The sequence below is a fragment of the Larimichthys crocea genome, chromosome III (assembly GCF_000972845.2).
Source record: "Larimichthys crocea isolate SSNF chromosome III, L_crocea_2.0, whole genome shotgun sequence".
NCBI classification, from domain to species: Eukaryota; Metazoa; Chordata; class Actinopteri; family Sciaenidae; genus Larimichthys; species Larimichthys crocea.
This window is the reverse complement of record NC_040013.1, coordinates 704,943-718,391: the sequence shown is the minus strand read 5'-3', so window position 1 is coordinate 718,391 and position 13,449 is coordinate 704,943. Positions and strand designations below refer to the sequence as shown.

At 42.1% G+C, this 13,449-nt stretch overlaps 2 protein-coding genes across 7 annotated transcripts in view; one reads left to right on the top strand and one right to left on the bottom strand.

Annotated features, from left to right (window-relative positions):
• The first annotated feature begins 1,719 nt into the window (after positions 1 to 1,719).
• Positions 1,720 to 4,894, top strand: paxx (PAXX non-homologous end joining factor). Of its 2 annotated transcripts, none has more exons than XM_027273764.1 (7): positions 1,720 to 1,910; positions 2,626 to 2,686; positions 2,763 to 2,812; positions 2,947 to 3,023; positions 3,236 to 3,286; positions 4,468 to 4,570; positions 4,651 to 4,894. In XM_027273764.1, exons 1-7 carry the CDS (start codon positions 1,723 to 1,725, stop codon positions 4,697 to 4,699), a joined length of 579 nt encoding a protein of 192 aa, XP_027129565.1. In that variant the 5' UTR covers positions 1,720 to 1,722; the 3' UTR covers positions 4,700 to 4,894. The 2 variants fall into 2 exon arrangements, with proteins under 2 accessions (XP_027129565.1, XP_010736844.2); XM_010738542.3 differs by having other exon boundaries at positions 1,722 to 1,910; positions 2,947 to 3,131.
• Positions 4,895 to 6,188: 1,294 nt separating this feature from the next.
• abca2 (ATP-binding cassette, sub-family A (ABC1), member 2) overlaps positions 6,189 to 13,449 on the bottom strand; it is an 85,245-nt gene continuing 77,984 nt past the window's right edge. For 4 of the 5 annotated variants that reach the window (XM_019273102.2, XM_019273103.2, XM_019273101.2 and 1 more), the window contains 11 exons: positions 13,314 to 13,446; positions 12,966 to 13,086; positions 12,182 to 12,360; positions 11,694 to 11,835; positions 11,116 to 11,250; positions 10,234 to 10,337; positions 10,022 to 10,114; positions 9,826 to 9,928; positions 8,487 to 8,624; positions 8,192 to 8,401; positions 6,189 to 8,077 (listed from right to left, as the gene is read on the bottom strand). In XM_019273102.2, coding sequence (XP_019128647.1) covers positions 8,042 to 8,077; positions 8,192 to 8,401; positions 8,487 to 8,624; positions 9,826 to 9,928; positions 10,022 to 10,114; positions 10,234 to 10,337; positions 11,116 to 11,250; positions 11,694 to 11,835; positions 12,182 to 12,360; positions 12,966 to 13,086; positions 13,314 to 13,446 — 1,394 coding nt within the window. In that variant the 3' untranslated portion in view covers positions 6,189 to 8,041. The remainder of the gene's footprint in view (positions 8,078 to 8,191; positions 8,402 to 8,486; positions 8,625 to 9,825; positions 9,929 to 10,021; positions 10,115 to 10,233; positions 10,338 to 11,115; positions 11,251 to 11,693; positions 11,836 to 12,181; positions 12,361 to 12,965; positions 13,087 to 13,313; positions 13,447 to 13,449) is intronic. The other variant, XM_019273100.2, reaches the window with a different exon arrangement.

Sequence of the window (13,449 nt, the reverse complement as noted above, 5' to 3'; positions counted from 1 at the left end):
TAATTCCTTTAAAGCTTTAATAGTGATCCTTACCATTAATGTTTGTTACTGTTGTCATAGTCAGTTAAATACTTCAAATCTCTCTCTCTCTGTCTCTCTATCTCTCTCTCTATATATATCTCTCTATCTCTCTGTCTCTTTCTCTCAATATGGATGTAAACTTCCTCAACATCCTCAATACATCCTCCTGTACGTTTATTAACCTTTGAAAACCATAGCTTTTGTTTTTGTTGTTCATCAGTGGAAATTAATGGCATCAGAGATTCATGCAAAGCAGTAACATCATCACATAGTTGCATCAAAACATCCAGCTGAGATTTCACCAGTCAAACATTTTTCTTATCTCTCATGAGCTCTTTGAGAGACAAAATCAGGCGTTATCATTAAATTCATACATTTGCTCCGCGTCCAAAGCATACATGACTTGCTGGCTTCTTTGCGGCTCCAATCCAACTTAGTTTGACAAATTTTTGCTGACTATTAAACAAAAAAATATAGTCACCGAGAGGCTAAGTAGGGGAAAAACTTTACCTGCCTCATTGCCGGAGTTCTGATTTGCATGTTTATTAATGTTAAAACACAAGCAGTGAATAGTCCAACAATCCTTAAAATCATCAGTCAGTTTACCTCCAAACATCATGCGGTCAGCAAAAGTATGACTTCCCCCCTCACCCTCTCATTCACCAGGTGAACAGCTGACTTTACCACGTGGCTGATGCACCACCACGTGGCCCACATCCCCATGACCATAGCAACAACCATAACAATATTAGCTGGCGGACCTAGTACAGGAATTTTATAACTACGCAGATGTAAAGTATGGGGACAATGTTTACAGGTGGATCAAAAGAGACGAAAACAGGAGCAACAGGCTCAGCAGTGGTGGTTCAGTCATCATATCACAATGTCAAAGAGAACATCAGATCATTTAAGCATATATGCGGTGGACCTATGCGCAATATCACTGCCAATAGAATGGGTGGAGGACAGGACGGACAGGAAGACAGTCATATGTAGTGATTCAGTTTCATCACTCTTAAGAATTAAAAACAAAACAGCGAAAACACACCAGGAAATATTATATGAAATACTGTTAAAAACATTCAGATTAGCACAGCAGGGGAGGGAAATTCATGTGGGTACCAGCTCATTTAGAGATACAAGGGGATGAAAAAGCAGATAAAATTGCAAAAGAGGCAGTAAAGAAAGAGGAGGTGGAAGTAAAAGTAAAATGATCAAAAGCAGAAAGAAAAAGTTTAATATGGAAAGAAATAATAAATCAATGGAAACAACATTGGAAGAACCAGGAAAAATTGAGACATTTATATAAACTACAAGGTGAAGTAGGAGAGGTGGGGTGTAGTGGAGGTAGCAGAGCGGAGCAGGTGACCATGAGCAGACTAAGATTAGGGCACAGTAAACTGAATAACACACAGTATATTAGGAAAACATCCAACTGGTCGGTGTAGCTGTGTGGAGAGAGAGACAGTGGAGCATGTGATGGTTGATTGTCATGGATATGAAAGGGAGAGGGAAGAGATGATGGCAGGCTGTGGAAGACAGGAAGAGTGAAGAAGAGTTCAAGAGTGTAATAGAATGTGTGAAATGTAGGGAGGAAAATCATACTGGGATATCTGGTTTAACTGGGTTAATAAGAATATACCAAAGAGGAAGTAGCAAAGTAGTAAAGTCCAGAAGAGGGCAGTATATGCAACATTAAGGATGCCGACTGCCGTTAAACAACAAAGAAGAAGAAGAAGCAGAAGAAGTTGTTGTGGTTGTTGTAGTCAGTGGACTGTAGGAAGAATCATGGATGTGAAGCAGGCGTCATACTGCGTTGTGTTGGATAAAAAGAGCCAGTCTAAATTTATTTGCTACACACGCAGAAAAAACGGACTCTTTCATATCTGGTGAGTGAAGCTGAGCGAAACATTAAATATAGATAAAGACAGCAGCAGGGTTTCCTACTGAACAAAGGACAACACGAAGACAGTCTCCATGAGCAGCCACAGTATATGATGACAGTGTTTGTCAGGAACATAAAAACACAGCAAAATATTAGTAACCTCCATCACAATGGCTGATTCATATACCTGAAATACCGAATATGTAACTGCGACACAACACTGACTGAAGGCGGGAAAACAGAAGGCGAAGCTGAGAGGTTTGTTCATCTGCAGACTGAAAGTCAGCAACACAGCCTTCAGCTGCTCTGTCACAGTGACCTGCGTCATAATATTACACTGTTAAAGGTACTTTGGATCACAGGTGTCTCCTTCAGAGAGAGGACAGAGTAGTATGTACAGGGGGGCGTCAAACATACGGCCCCTGGGCCAAAAGGGGCCCACCAGAGGGTCCAATCTGGCCCGCAGGATGATTTTGAAGTGTAAAAACTTCAGAGGAGACATTAACTGCAAATTTCCAATAAAAGTACTTGCTATTTGAACTGAGGGTCACACAAAACACTATCAAACAAACAAACTGTTCATCCTGAAATGTGTGTGTGTGTGTGTGTGTGTGTGTGTGTGTGTGTGTGTGAGAGAGAGAGAGAGAGAGAGAGAGAGAGAGAGAGAGAGAGAATCATCAGGACCACTTGTGATTTACCGTGTTGTTTCTCTGCTGTAGTCTGACAGATGCTGCTGATGTTTGGAGCACAGAGTACACCGAGGACACACTGAACCAGTTTGTAAGTTCCACCGAGTGTGTCAGCTGACCGTCTGTTCCCGCTGTGGCATTGGTTGTAATCATACCTGTTTGTTTAGAGACAGAGGTTTGCCTTGAAATCTACAGAGGATTATATCCTGAAACTCAGGTGAGATCACACTTTGTGGAACAGGAATTGTTTCCTCTCTCTCTCGTGGTGCTGGTGAAGCGGCACAGTCAGCAGCAGAGCATTCTTAGAGTGACAATCCAGTGAAGCTCAGTGTTTCTCTGTCTTTACCTCAGGTCCGCCTGTGGTAATGGGGATGTGTCTGTTGTGGTGCATGAAACCAGTGTGGAGCTCCGTGTGGGCTGCAGTCCAGGTGAGCCACGCATGACCTTATCCATGCTGGAAGGCCTACAGGCCACAGAGGAACTGAAGGAGCTGCTGTTCAGGATGGCAGACAGCCTCACCCAGCCTGACGGCACGTGTACGTTCTTCTTGTGACTCATTGCTCTTCACGTTGTATGGTCATCTGATGTACTCACTATCCCTTTAGAATCTAAGCTGGCTGTGTTTGGTCATTCCCCACAGGTGGCGTGTCCTCTGTCAGTCCAGTGAAAAATCACCAGTGGTGGCCTGCAGGTACATTTTTCAAGCTGTATTTCAAACGGTGTCATTGTCCCCGGGGATGATCAAAAGTTGATTTGAAGGTTTTTCTGAGTGTGACGTGTGTTTCAAGTTACCTGTAGGTAACTGCAAGGGTAGGTAACTGTCTATTGTTTGACTGTCCGTTAACACTGTGATAACAAAAAAAGAGATCCTCATCAGCAGCATTCAGAGAGCAGAATCCTCACTACATATATTATAGATGTGCATCCACATTGTCCAGTGTGTCAGCTGATCAATATTTAATCAGTAGTCAGTGTTAATCAGTTACTCTCCGTCTTGGATTAATCCAGAGTTGTAACTAAACTTGGACTCTTTCATGTCACGCACATGCATTTAAATCATAGACACCATGCAACATGGTGCAGTATTGTGACATCATCTATAGGCTTGTGAAAGTTGACCTATTGGCAGAAATGTAATCTAATATTCATGTTTTCAGTCATGAAGAATCTCCTGGAAACAAAATAGTTATGTTTCTATATTTAAAATCCTAAATAAAATACTGTCCAAGGATTAGACTCAGATCTAAGTTAGATTGAAATAATGAAGCTGTATATTCATTTATGGCTGCTGCTGTGGTCCTGCATGACCTCCACTACATACAGTATATTATTATCATTATTGCTACCATATCTCCATTTCAGTTTATAGTTTCTCTCTCTATCTGCCCCTCTCTATCTTTAACTCTATTTTTTTCCTTGCCACAGTCACCAAGTGTTTGCTCATGGTGGAACTGTTGGTCTCTGTAAATAATATTATAAAGAGTACAGTCTAGTCCTGCTCTGTATGGAAAGTGTCATGACATAACTTTTGTTATGATATGGCGCTATATGAATTGAAATGAATTGAGGAAATGTCATGTTAAGATTAAGTTTTTTGAATCAGCTGTTGTGGAACCTGCATTTGTAAGCTGAATGTTGAACTTGGATCTAATGATAGAAAAACAGACCTTGAACTGAATTCAAGTCATACACATTTCCTTTTTCTAATTCTTTTGTTGAATCATGATCATTATAATTCATTCATCAGTATGATGTCATAATGAGTGATTGACAGAAATGTGGATATGCAGCATCATGTGTGTGTGTAAATAGGTAGGAAACATGTTTGCTCATGTATAGACTGAGCTGTGAAATAAATGAACTGTGCTTCAGGTGAGCAGCTGATGGAGCCCCTGCTGCAGCAGAATAGTGCACCATCAGCGACGGTGAAGAAACGACCTCCAGGAAGTTCACTCATCAACCCAGGCAGTAAAAGGTAGAGCGTGTAAACCTGGTAACACTCATCACTCTGACCTGTTGCAAACCAACTATGTGTTTGTGTTTGTGTTTGTGTAGGAAGCAGCGAGCGACCGGCGTGGCCTTTGATGATGCAGATGAAGACTGATCCACTGTATTTTTACTGTGTTCTCACACCGCTGCTGCACAACCACTATTGAATGCTTTTTACCCACTAACACAACGTTGATTCAACGGTTTTAATGCTATTTTAACATGTGTCATTATCATGAATGTCTTCTTTTATCAGTAACTTTAATTTGAATTGAGACACCTGGACATGAAATAAAGATGTTGTCTTGTCGAGGCGTTTTCAGTGCTCGTGTGCAGAAGGTAAAGGAACACTTGCATCTCTACCGATACAATTCTGAGACTCATGCAGTGTTAATGTATCACTTTTGCTAAAAAGTGCTACACACTTAATGATAACGAACCACCAAAGCAGCTTCAGTGTTATGGAATTTTCTGTCCTTAGGCTACACATGGTCACGTGTGGGCCTTGAGTGATATCTTGGGGTTTAAAGTCTGACCACCAGGATGAGTTTGGCAGAATGTGAGACCAACTCAGGCACTTCTGATGAACTTTGAGAGTGTCTCTAATTCTCCTTGGCCAAGTGTCAATAAATAACACAATATGTAGCGTAAAAGCGCTTTGAGTGGTCGGAAGACTAGGAAGGTGCTATATAAGTACAGTCCATTTACCATTTACCATAAGACATCACTCATCCTTCACTCCTGACCTCACCATTGACCTTTGACTTCAGCTATTTCTTCACAACAATTCAGTGCTTTGCTGCCCTTATTTTGCCTGTTTTGAAAATGATGTGTTCTGGCACTCAGCTGTGTGGAAAGAAAAATGAAAATGTGCATATTGATATTTTGAAGAAGGCTACACTTTTCATGCATCTCTGTGCCTTGGTAAATCTTTCTGGATGTCTATCAACTTGGGATGATTAACCACACCTGCATAAAGCATAAAGCTTGTCAGCCTAATGATGTGCATAATGTATAAATATGGATGTGTGTTTTCAAAACATCCTGAACTGATAAGCCCCATGAAACATTGTCATTAAACCTTTGTGGTATGGAGTAAGTGTTCCTTTTTTGATAACGTCAGTGATGTCCATAGGTTCACATGGCTGAACACAATGCTCACAGAGAAAGAGGTTTTCTCTTATTCATTCTGGCCCCACAGAGACCCTTCTCCAAATCTACAGTCCTTGTTCTGTAGTCCTTGTCCATAAACTGTATATTCTCAAGTTCAGCTAAAACTAACACAGTTTCAGCAGGTCTAGTCTGAAAAATCAAGTGTTTCTAGTCCTGTTCTTGTTCTAGAGTATTTGCTGAACCAAAACAGAGGGATAGTGACACATAAAGAAAATATTGTTTGTTCTATAAAGACTTTAACTTTGGAAGATGCCAAACTCATATTAGCTTTGACTGCTTGGCATGCATTGTTTTGAAGACAGCTGTGAGGTAAGCACAGCGATTTTCCAGTGAAACATCAAAGTGAAGCAACAATAAGCAAAACCGATGTTCTGAGTGGATGTCTGTTTTTTTCACACAGCAAAATAAAAGCATGAGCATCTGACACGGGGCAGAGTTCAGAAACAACTGTTTAATCATACATGAGCTTCAACGCTAATGTCAGATATTTTGTCCAAATGAGAATCTGATTAAGCTTTACAGCCCCTCAAAATACAGTCAGAAATCCATATTCAACACAGAGCAAAGTTCAAATAATATTTGACATAACTTAATTCATATGATTGCACTTTACTCCAATGGTTGCTGGTGACACGAGTTACCTCTTCAGTGTTTGACTCCGTAATAATATCAAGTAGCCTGATCCTCAATTCTTCTTTTAAAGGATGAATTAATTTTTGTAATCACAGAGATCCAAATGAAACCTGGGAGTCATTACTATAGTTTGAATGTTTTTCTGTTTTGACTGTACTTAATAATAGAATGAATTCAAATGTTTCAGCAACCAACTTCCCTCCTGGTTTACATTCTCAGAGAAGAAGAAGAAAAAATTACAACAGTCAGTTTTTCTTGTTTAATGATAACCCTTCAAGTAGGAAAACAGCCCACCAGTGCCATAATAATCACCAAAAATATGACTGCGATTAGCTGTGAAAGAAGTAGTGAAACAGTAATTCTTTTGACAGGACACGTTAGAACTCAATTACCACAAAACTCTGATAGATACCAGTTAAAACCACATGCCAACGTACGGTCAGAGAAACAGCCAGGTTTTTGTAAAGGTGGAAATGTTCTGAGTTCTCCAAATTCCATTAAAACTACACAATCATCTGCAAATCATAAAACATGTACTGTAACCAAGTGAAACAACACATTATTCTGATCTGAGAGTTCCCTTTAGTATCACAGTGATGGTAGTGCAGTTATTGTCAGGGAATATGAGCAGAGTTCAGACTGTTAGAATGCTGATTACCTTCATTGGAGATGGAGTTATTTATTATTATTATTATTATTATTATTATTATTATTATTATTATTATTACTGTTGTGTTTATTGTTGTACACTGTGTCCGGTTTGTAGAGGATCTTCTTGGCAGAGTCCACAACATAATGATATGTTAAAAGCACAAAAGAGCATTCAGTAGAAAGAGACCAAATGTACAGTTCAAAACAGGTTGATAGAAGGGAGGCACCATCAGGACAATAACCATGCCATGTACATTTCTTTGTGTTTCTGACATCGAGTTCAAAGAAAAGGCCAACAGCTCGCCCGCGCATCCGTCTGTCCGTGCCGGGCACTTCTCACGTCGTGCACGTCACTAAATGCTCTGTTGTCGCAAAATAAATCACACACGTCTTTAGCTGCTTCAATATCCAAAATAAATCATTCTTCTTGCCACAGAAAAATAGACTGTATTACATTGCCACTGGGAATCAACTTCATCACAACATGCTCTCAAGGCAGGTCTAGTTTGGTACAGTAACAAGGGCCCGCTCTAGTTACATGAGGCCCTTTGGCAGGGAGCGCATAAACCAAATCAAAGTAACCTGTGGTGTCAAACATATCACAGATGATATGTTCATTCACTAACAAAGGTAGCTAACCTACTGTATCCATCAGCCATCTAGTGAGATACATTCTCAAAAAATAAATAAAGAAGTATGGAAACATTCCAGGACAAAGTCTTCAATCCAAATGCAAGCATTCCTGCTGCTGTGTCTCTACCTGCAGGCTGGGCTCTGCAGGTCCTCACCTCCAATCTGTCCCTCCTGGGATGAAGAATTTGAGGCTGAAATACTGAACTACTGGTCCTATGTTCCATGGTGCAGAGAGTTTTGGTCCTCTTCAGGGTTAAATCAGCAGCTCTGTTCTCCCTCCAGGCCTCTGAGCTGACAGCAGACAGACGAGTTTGGGTTTCCCCCCTCTGTCACTCTCATCATTTCTGTACTCTTTAAGTGGCTCATTTCAACAGAGAGTGTCTGTGTTGAAGGAGAGCTGCACCTGCCAAACACACACACATGCACACACACACACACGCACGGGTTCTCTGTAAGATGCTTCTCATGGGATCAGATAGAAAGACGAATCAAGCAAACATGAGGTTGATGAACTCACCCTTTCCTCTTCAAAACTGATGAGTCCTTCATCATCGTCGCTCTCCAGCTCCTCCGGCGCCTCGCTGGTCAGAGTGTTGAGCTCTGTGTTGGCCGGCTGCGACTTCAGCAGGTTGAGGATGCACTGCAGGGGAGACTGTCCACCACCAGGGGGCGACGCCTCCTGCTGCTCCAGGTTGTCACTCTGCTTCTTGGCAAAGTTGACAAACACCTGAGCAGAAAAAGGGGGATTCATTACATTTATTCATTCTTTCCGTGTCGATGTCCTGCATGCAGTGTGCCACACATCCCCTCACATTGTCCAGAGTGGTCTGACTGACTGAGTAGTCCTCGATGCCAAGCACTTCCACCACCTGCTCCATCTTACTGAAGACCTGAGCCAGGGAGATCCGCTCTGACTTCAGCTGGTACTGCACCTTGGTGTGGTGACGCTCCTGCAGATATGACAACACATACATAAGTTACTTCTTATCAGGCCTGTGTTTACACTCTTGTCATATGTGGTCACGGCCTCTGCATGACTGTTACATAGCTGTTCTGTCTTGCTATGGACAGTTCACTGTGAGCTGATAAACTTGAGTATATACCCTTTATACCATCTATTCTTCTCCTGCATCACATGGTATGGAGAGCACTCGTACAGTGTTATGAGGTATGAACAGAAAAAAGAGAAAACCCTGAAAAAGGTGTTGTACTCTCTGTATTGAGCATGTTAAGATATTGACATTAACATCTTGAACCTATATTAACTGATTTTTTTGTCTACTTAGATCTCCGTTTCCTATTTATACATCAAGCAGATCTGTCTGATGAAGTCCACCATTCTCCTTTAGCTCTGAAAATATTTGTCCTGAATGATGATCTATGTTTAGCTGCTAAATACTCCACTATGTACACCAGCAAGCTTTAACTGTGAGACAGCTGCTGCTGCTGCTCTGTCTGTCTGTCTATAAGACTGTCATGATGTGGCCATGTCTTTTTTTCTCCCATTGTGTTTCCTGTCAGCACACAGTTTGTCTCTCTGGTTGTGTGTGTGTGTGTGTGTGTGTGTGTGTGTGTGTCTGTGTGTGTGTGTGTGTGTGTCGGGGTGTGGCCATCTAATTATCCTGCAGCACACTTGGATCTCCTTCACCAATCAAGACTCTGCTGTTATTCTACCCAGTTCTTCACTGACCACATGGTTCTGAGCTTTATGTCCTACACACGCTACGTCAGTATTTCTTGTTTGATCCATCTCAAGCTGAGTCTTGTTTTTGCTCTCCTGAGCTTCAGCTTCATCACTGCCACCAGCCCTATCCAGTCTGTCTGCCCAGCTCCACACTGTCTCTGGATCTAATCACTTCATCTACACATTCAGTTCAATAAACTGTGACTTTGTTCTAAATCTTCCAAGTTGGTCTGAGTTCTGTTTTTGGGTCCAGATCTTACAAACCATAACACGTTCTCAAGTGCAAGAAATGTGTAGTCATCAAAAAAGAAGAAAATGGGCACGAGTGATGAACCTGAGGGAAGACATTAAGCACCCCTCTCCTTTTTTTGGTGGCGTCACTCTCCTCGAAATGAACAGAAGAGGAGATCTGCATTTCCGGCACAGCGTTAGCTGCTGCACTGACACAGACAGCTACAGTGATGTACCTTCAGCACAGCCTCAGGGAAGTTTCTGTTGAAGAATCGAACCACCTCCTTCACGTTGGAGCTGCTCTTGGTTCTCACTGTGATCATGTAGCCGTCCCCAAACCTGGAACATAATCACACAAACAGTGCCAAAGATCTTTTCACAAATGTTCTCCAAAAAAGATTAGATCACATCTATAAATGTGCATCTCCTGACCTGTTCTTGAGGTGTTGGATGCTGCCCAGGCATTTAAACCTGCCGTTTACCATGATGCCCAGTCGGGTGCACAGAGCCTCACACTCTTCCATGCTGCAGACAATAGCATGACATGAAAATAGACACTGATGAAAAAGAAGTATGAACAGTCCACAGGAGTGAGAGCTATTCCAGCAGAGTCTCACTGAATCTTGAGGACGGAGGCATCTCACCTGTGTGATGTCAGCACTACAGAGCGTCCAGTCTTAATTATGTCGAGAATTAAATTCCAGAGAAATCTGCGGGCCTTTGGATCCATCCCAGTGGTGGGCTCATCCTGGAAAAGCCCACAAAACAAAGATGCTGATCCACACGATCATTTAACATTTTCTTCGATTGTAATCAGGAGTGAAGAAAAACACCACTACGACATCAAAGATTCTGTTCCTGGAGCTTTTGGACCCAGTGACTGGCAGAATAATCACTTAACAGAATTTAAATGAACAGAATCAACATTTGCAAATACAAACAGAGTGAAAAACTTACACACAGACTACTCACCAATGAACTCTGTGCTTGGCCTTTACAGGTTTTGTGTTTAAAGATGTATTTACACAATGAAGATTTGACTTCTCCCCTTAATACATTTGTGTTATGTAGTTATGGAGTTGTTGTGTGTGAGATGAAATATCAGTTGCATAATTAATCTTTTCTGGGCCAGTGGCACTGTGGAAAGATATTTGTTGAAATGGTTTACACTCCTATCTACCCATTTCTCCTGCTTGGTTTGAATGTAAATCACTTTGCACAGTTTCTGCCAAATTCATATACTGCAAAATGTATATGGTATTATATGGCAGTAGCAAGTATGAGTAGAGTGGTCAATTTCTATTGTGGTCTACTACTATGGTCTATTACAGTGCCATGCAGGTAAACCTCTAAAATGCTGCAATACATTCAAACTCTGCACAAATAATATAGAAAATACTAAAGGACAGTATACAAATACTGTAGGTCAGAAAGCAGAGCTATTTGGCTGTAAGACATTCAAAGCAAATCATCAGCAGACAAACTGCAGCTGGTCCACAATGCTGCAGCACACAGCTCAATCTTACCAGGAAGATGAGTGATGGGTATCCAATCAGAGCAATAGAAGTGGAAAGCTTGCGTTTGTTTCCTCCGCTGTACGTGCCAGCAGGCTTGTCTGCATACTTAGACAACTCCAGCTTTTCTAATGCCCACTGCACCACCTAAAGGAGAGGTAAAGGGTAAAAGTCTGTGATGGAGATGCATGTGGTTAGGGTGTGGAGAGGAAAAGACTAGCAGCAGATCTGAATCACAGGGATTCATTTAGTGGGCCTGGGAGGACATTATTGTTGCAAGCTGATGATGATTAACTGGTCAAGATTTGAATCACTATGTGGTTTGTGTGTGTGTGTGTGTGTGTGTGTGTGTGTGTGTGCGTGTGTGTGTGTGTGTGTGAGTTGTTATTTGTTAGGAGCAATATCAATTTTTAACCAATGTAGTGACATTTTTACATTATAGTCCTCAATACTAAGGATGATTGGTTGGTTAGGCTAAGGGCAAGGGAGTGCAATATATCAGTTAGGGTTATCACAAGTATGGAAAAACAAACGTGTGTGTGTGTGTGTGTGTGTGTGTGTGTGTTTGTGTGTGTATGTGTGAGACCAACCCTCTCCTGGTCCTTCCAAGGAATGCCACGAAGGCGGGTGTAAAGCTCCAGATGTTCCCTGGCGGTCAGATCATCAAACAGAGCGTCAAACTGTGGACAGTAGCCGATACTCTGCTGCACGCGTAACAGGTCCTTCAGGATGCTGTGTAGAAAAACACACATGCACACACATAAGAAAGAAGGAAGGGACAGCAATGCTTTCTTGGTATCCCAGAGACTTTCAGGCACCATTAATCCCTCAATGCTGCCCAGACAGGTCAAGAAACACAGCAAAATACATTTCTAGCAGGGATTTGCTCCCAGACAGAGGTCCAACACTGATGTTGGGTAATCAGGTCTGGTCATCTTTCCTTCATTTATGTTCCTCATCATATGTAGTTTTATTGTTATGGCCATGTTCAGCTCCATGTTAGCACAAGAAATGTGGAAGTACATGAAGTAACTTATTTGTGACTGTTGCAACACAGAACATGACTTTTCTGACTGACCTGTTTCCGTTAATGAAGGCCTCTCCTCCGGTGGTGCACTCATCGCCTGTCAGCATCTTGAACGTGGTGGTCTTCCCAGCTCCATTCACTCCCAGCAGTCCAAAACACTCACCAGGCCGGACGCCCAGACACAGCCTGTCCACTGCCAGGATACGACCCATCTTCCTGGATTTATACACCTGAGGAAGATGTAAGAACACGTGTGAATATAGAGTATATAGGACCATACCAGTGTTAGCTTCCTAACTACAAACACGTATTTTTCACAATTTCAGAAGTTTTGAAGGGACTTAGGTAAGAGCTTAGTCGAAAGAGGTAGGTGGGTTGAGGTTGACCACACTGATTGGTCTTGCTGTATTTAAGGTGAAGGACCAGCGTGTCAGAAAAATGAATAGAGATGTCGAACATCAATGCATGACGTGATGGACTGTGGTTGGGAGTCGAGGCAGTGAAGTCTGAGGACCAGCTAGAAGGGACACAGATTCAAAGACTGTGTCTGTGTATGAAGACAGTTAGCCTCAACAGACAATTCTGATGCAACGGGTGAGGAGGTCTGCAGTGAGGGGGAAGCGCTTTTGCGTAGGAAGTTCAGCCTTAAGGAGTCCTTTGAATTCTATACTCTTGTGTGTATGAGAAAGTCCCTGAAAACAGCTGGAGGCATCCGGTCACATATAATGAGATGATGAGATGTTCACGGTCTTTCATTCCCTAATGTATATGTGCAATGGTAACATTTCTGTAGCTTTTAAATGGCGTTCTATGTTGATGAGCTGGCTCTTTAAACCTTTGTCAGATTCTCGATCTTCAGCATGTCATTGTCGGCATCTCCTCGCAGCACTCTTCGTCTCTCACAGGCCACATCTACATCATCATCGTCTATAGGCTGGCAGCTGACTGGCACCCTCCTGGACACACACACACACACACACACACACACACACACACACACACACAGTGGATTTCAGTTCAGTTTTTGCTGTCACTGTTATCCCCGGTACCCCTACCACAGATACTACATTTCCTAAAATACTTGAGGGGGGTTAATTACTGTAACAATACTTATCACAGCTCTAGAAGCTCACAGACAACAATCTGTATCTTAACAGTGAAATCTGACACCTCACACACTCACGGAGGTTTCCTGAGGAAGTTGTACTGACAGAGGATGGTGATGAGGAAGCCAACAAAACCTTCAATTGTCATGGCAACAAGTCCTCGAGTCACAATGTCCCACTCAAACGGAGACTTCATCTTGTCAAACTGGCCTG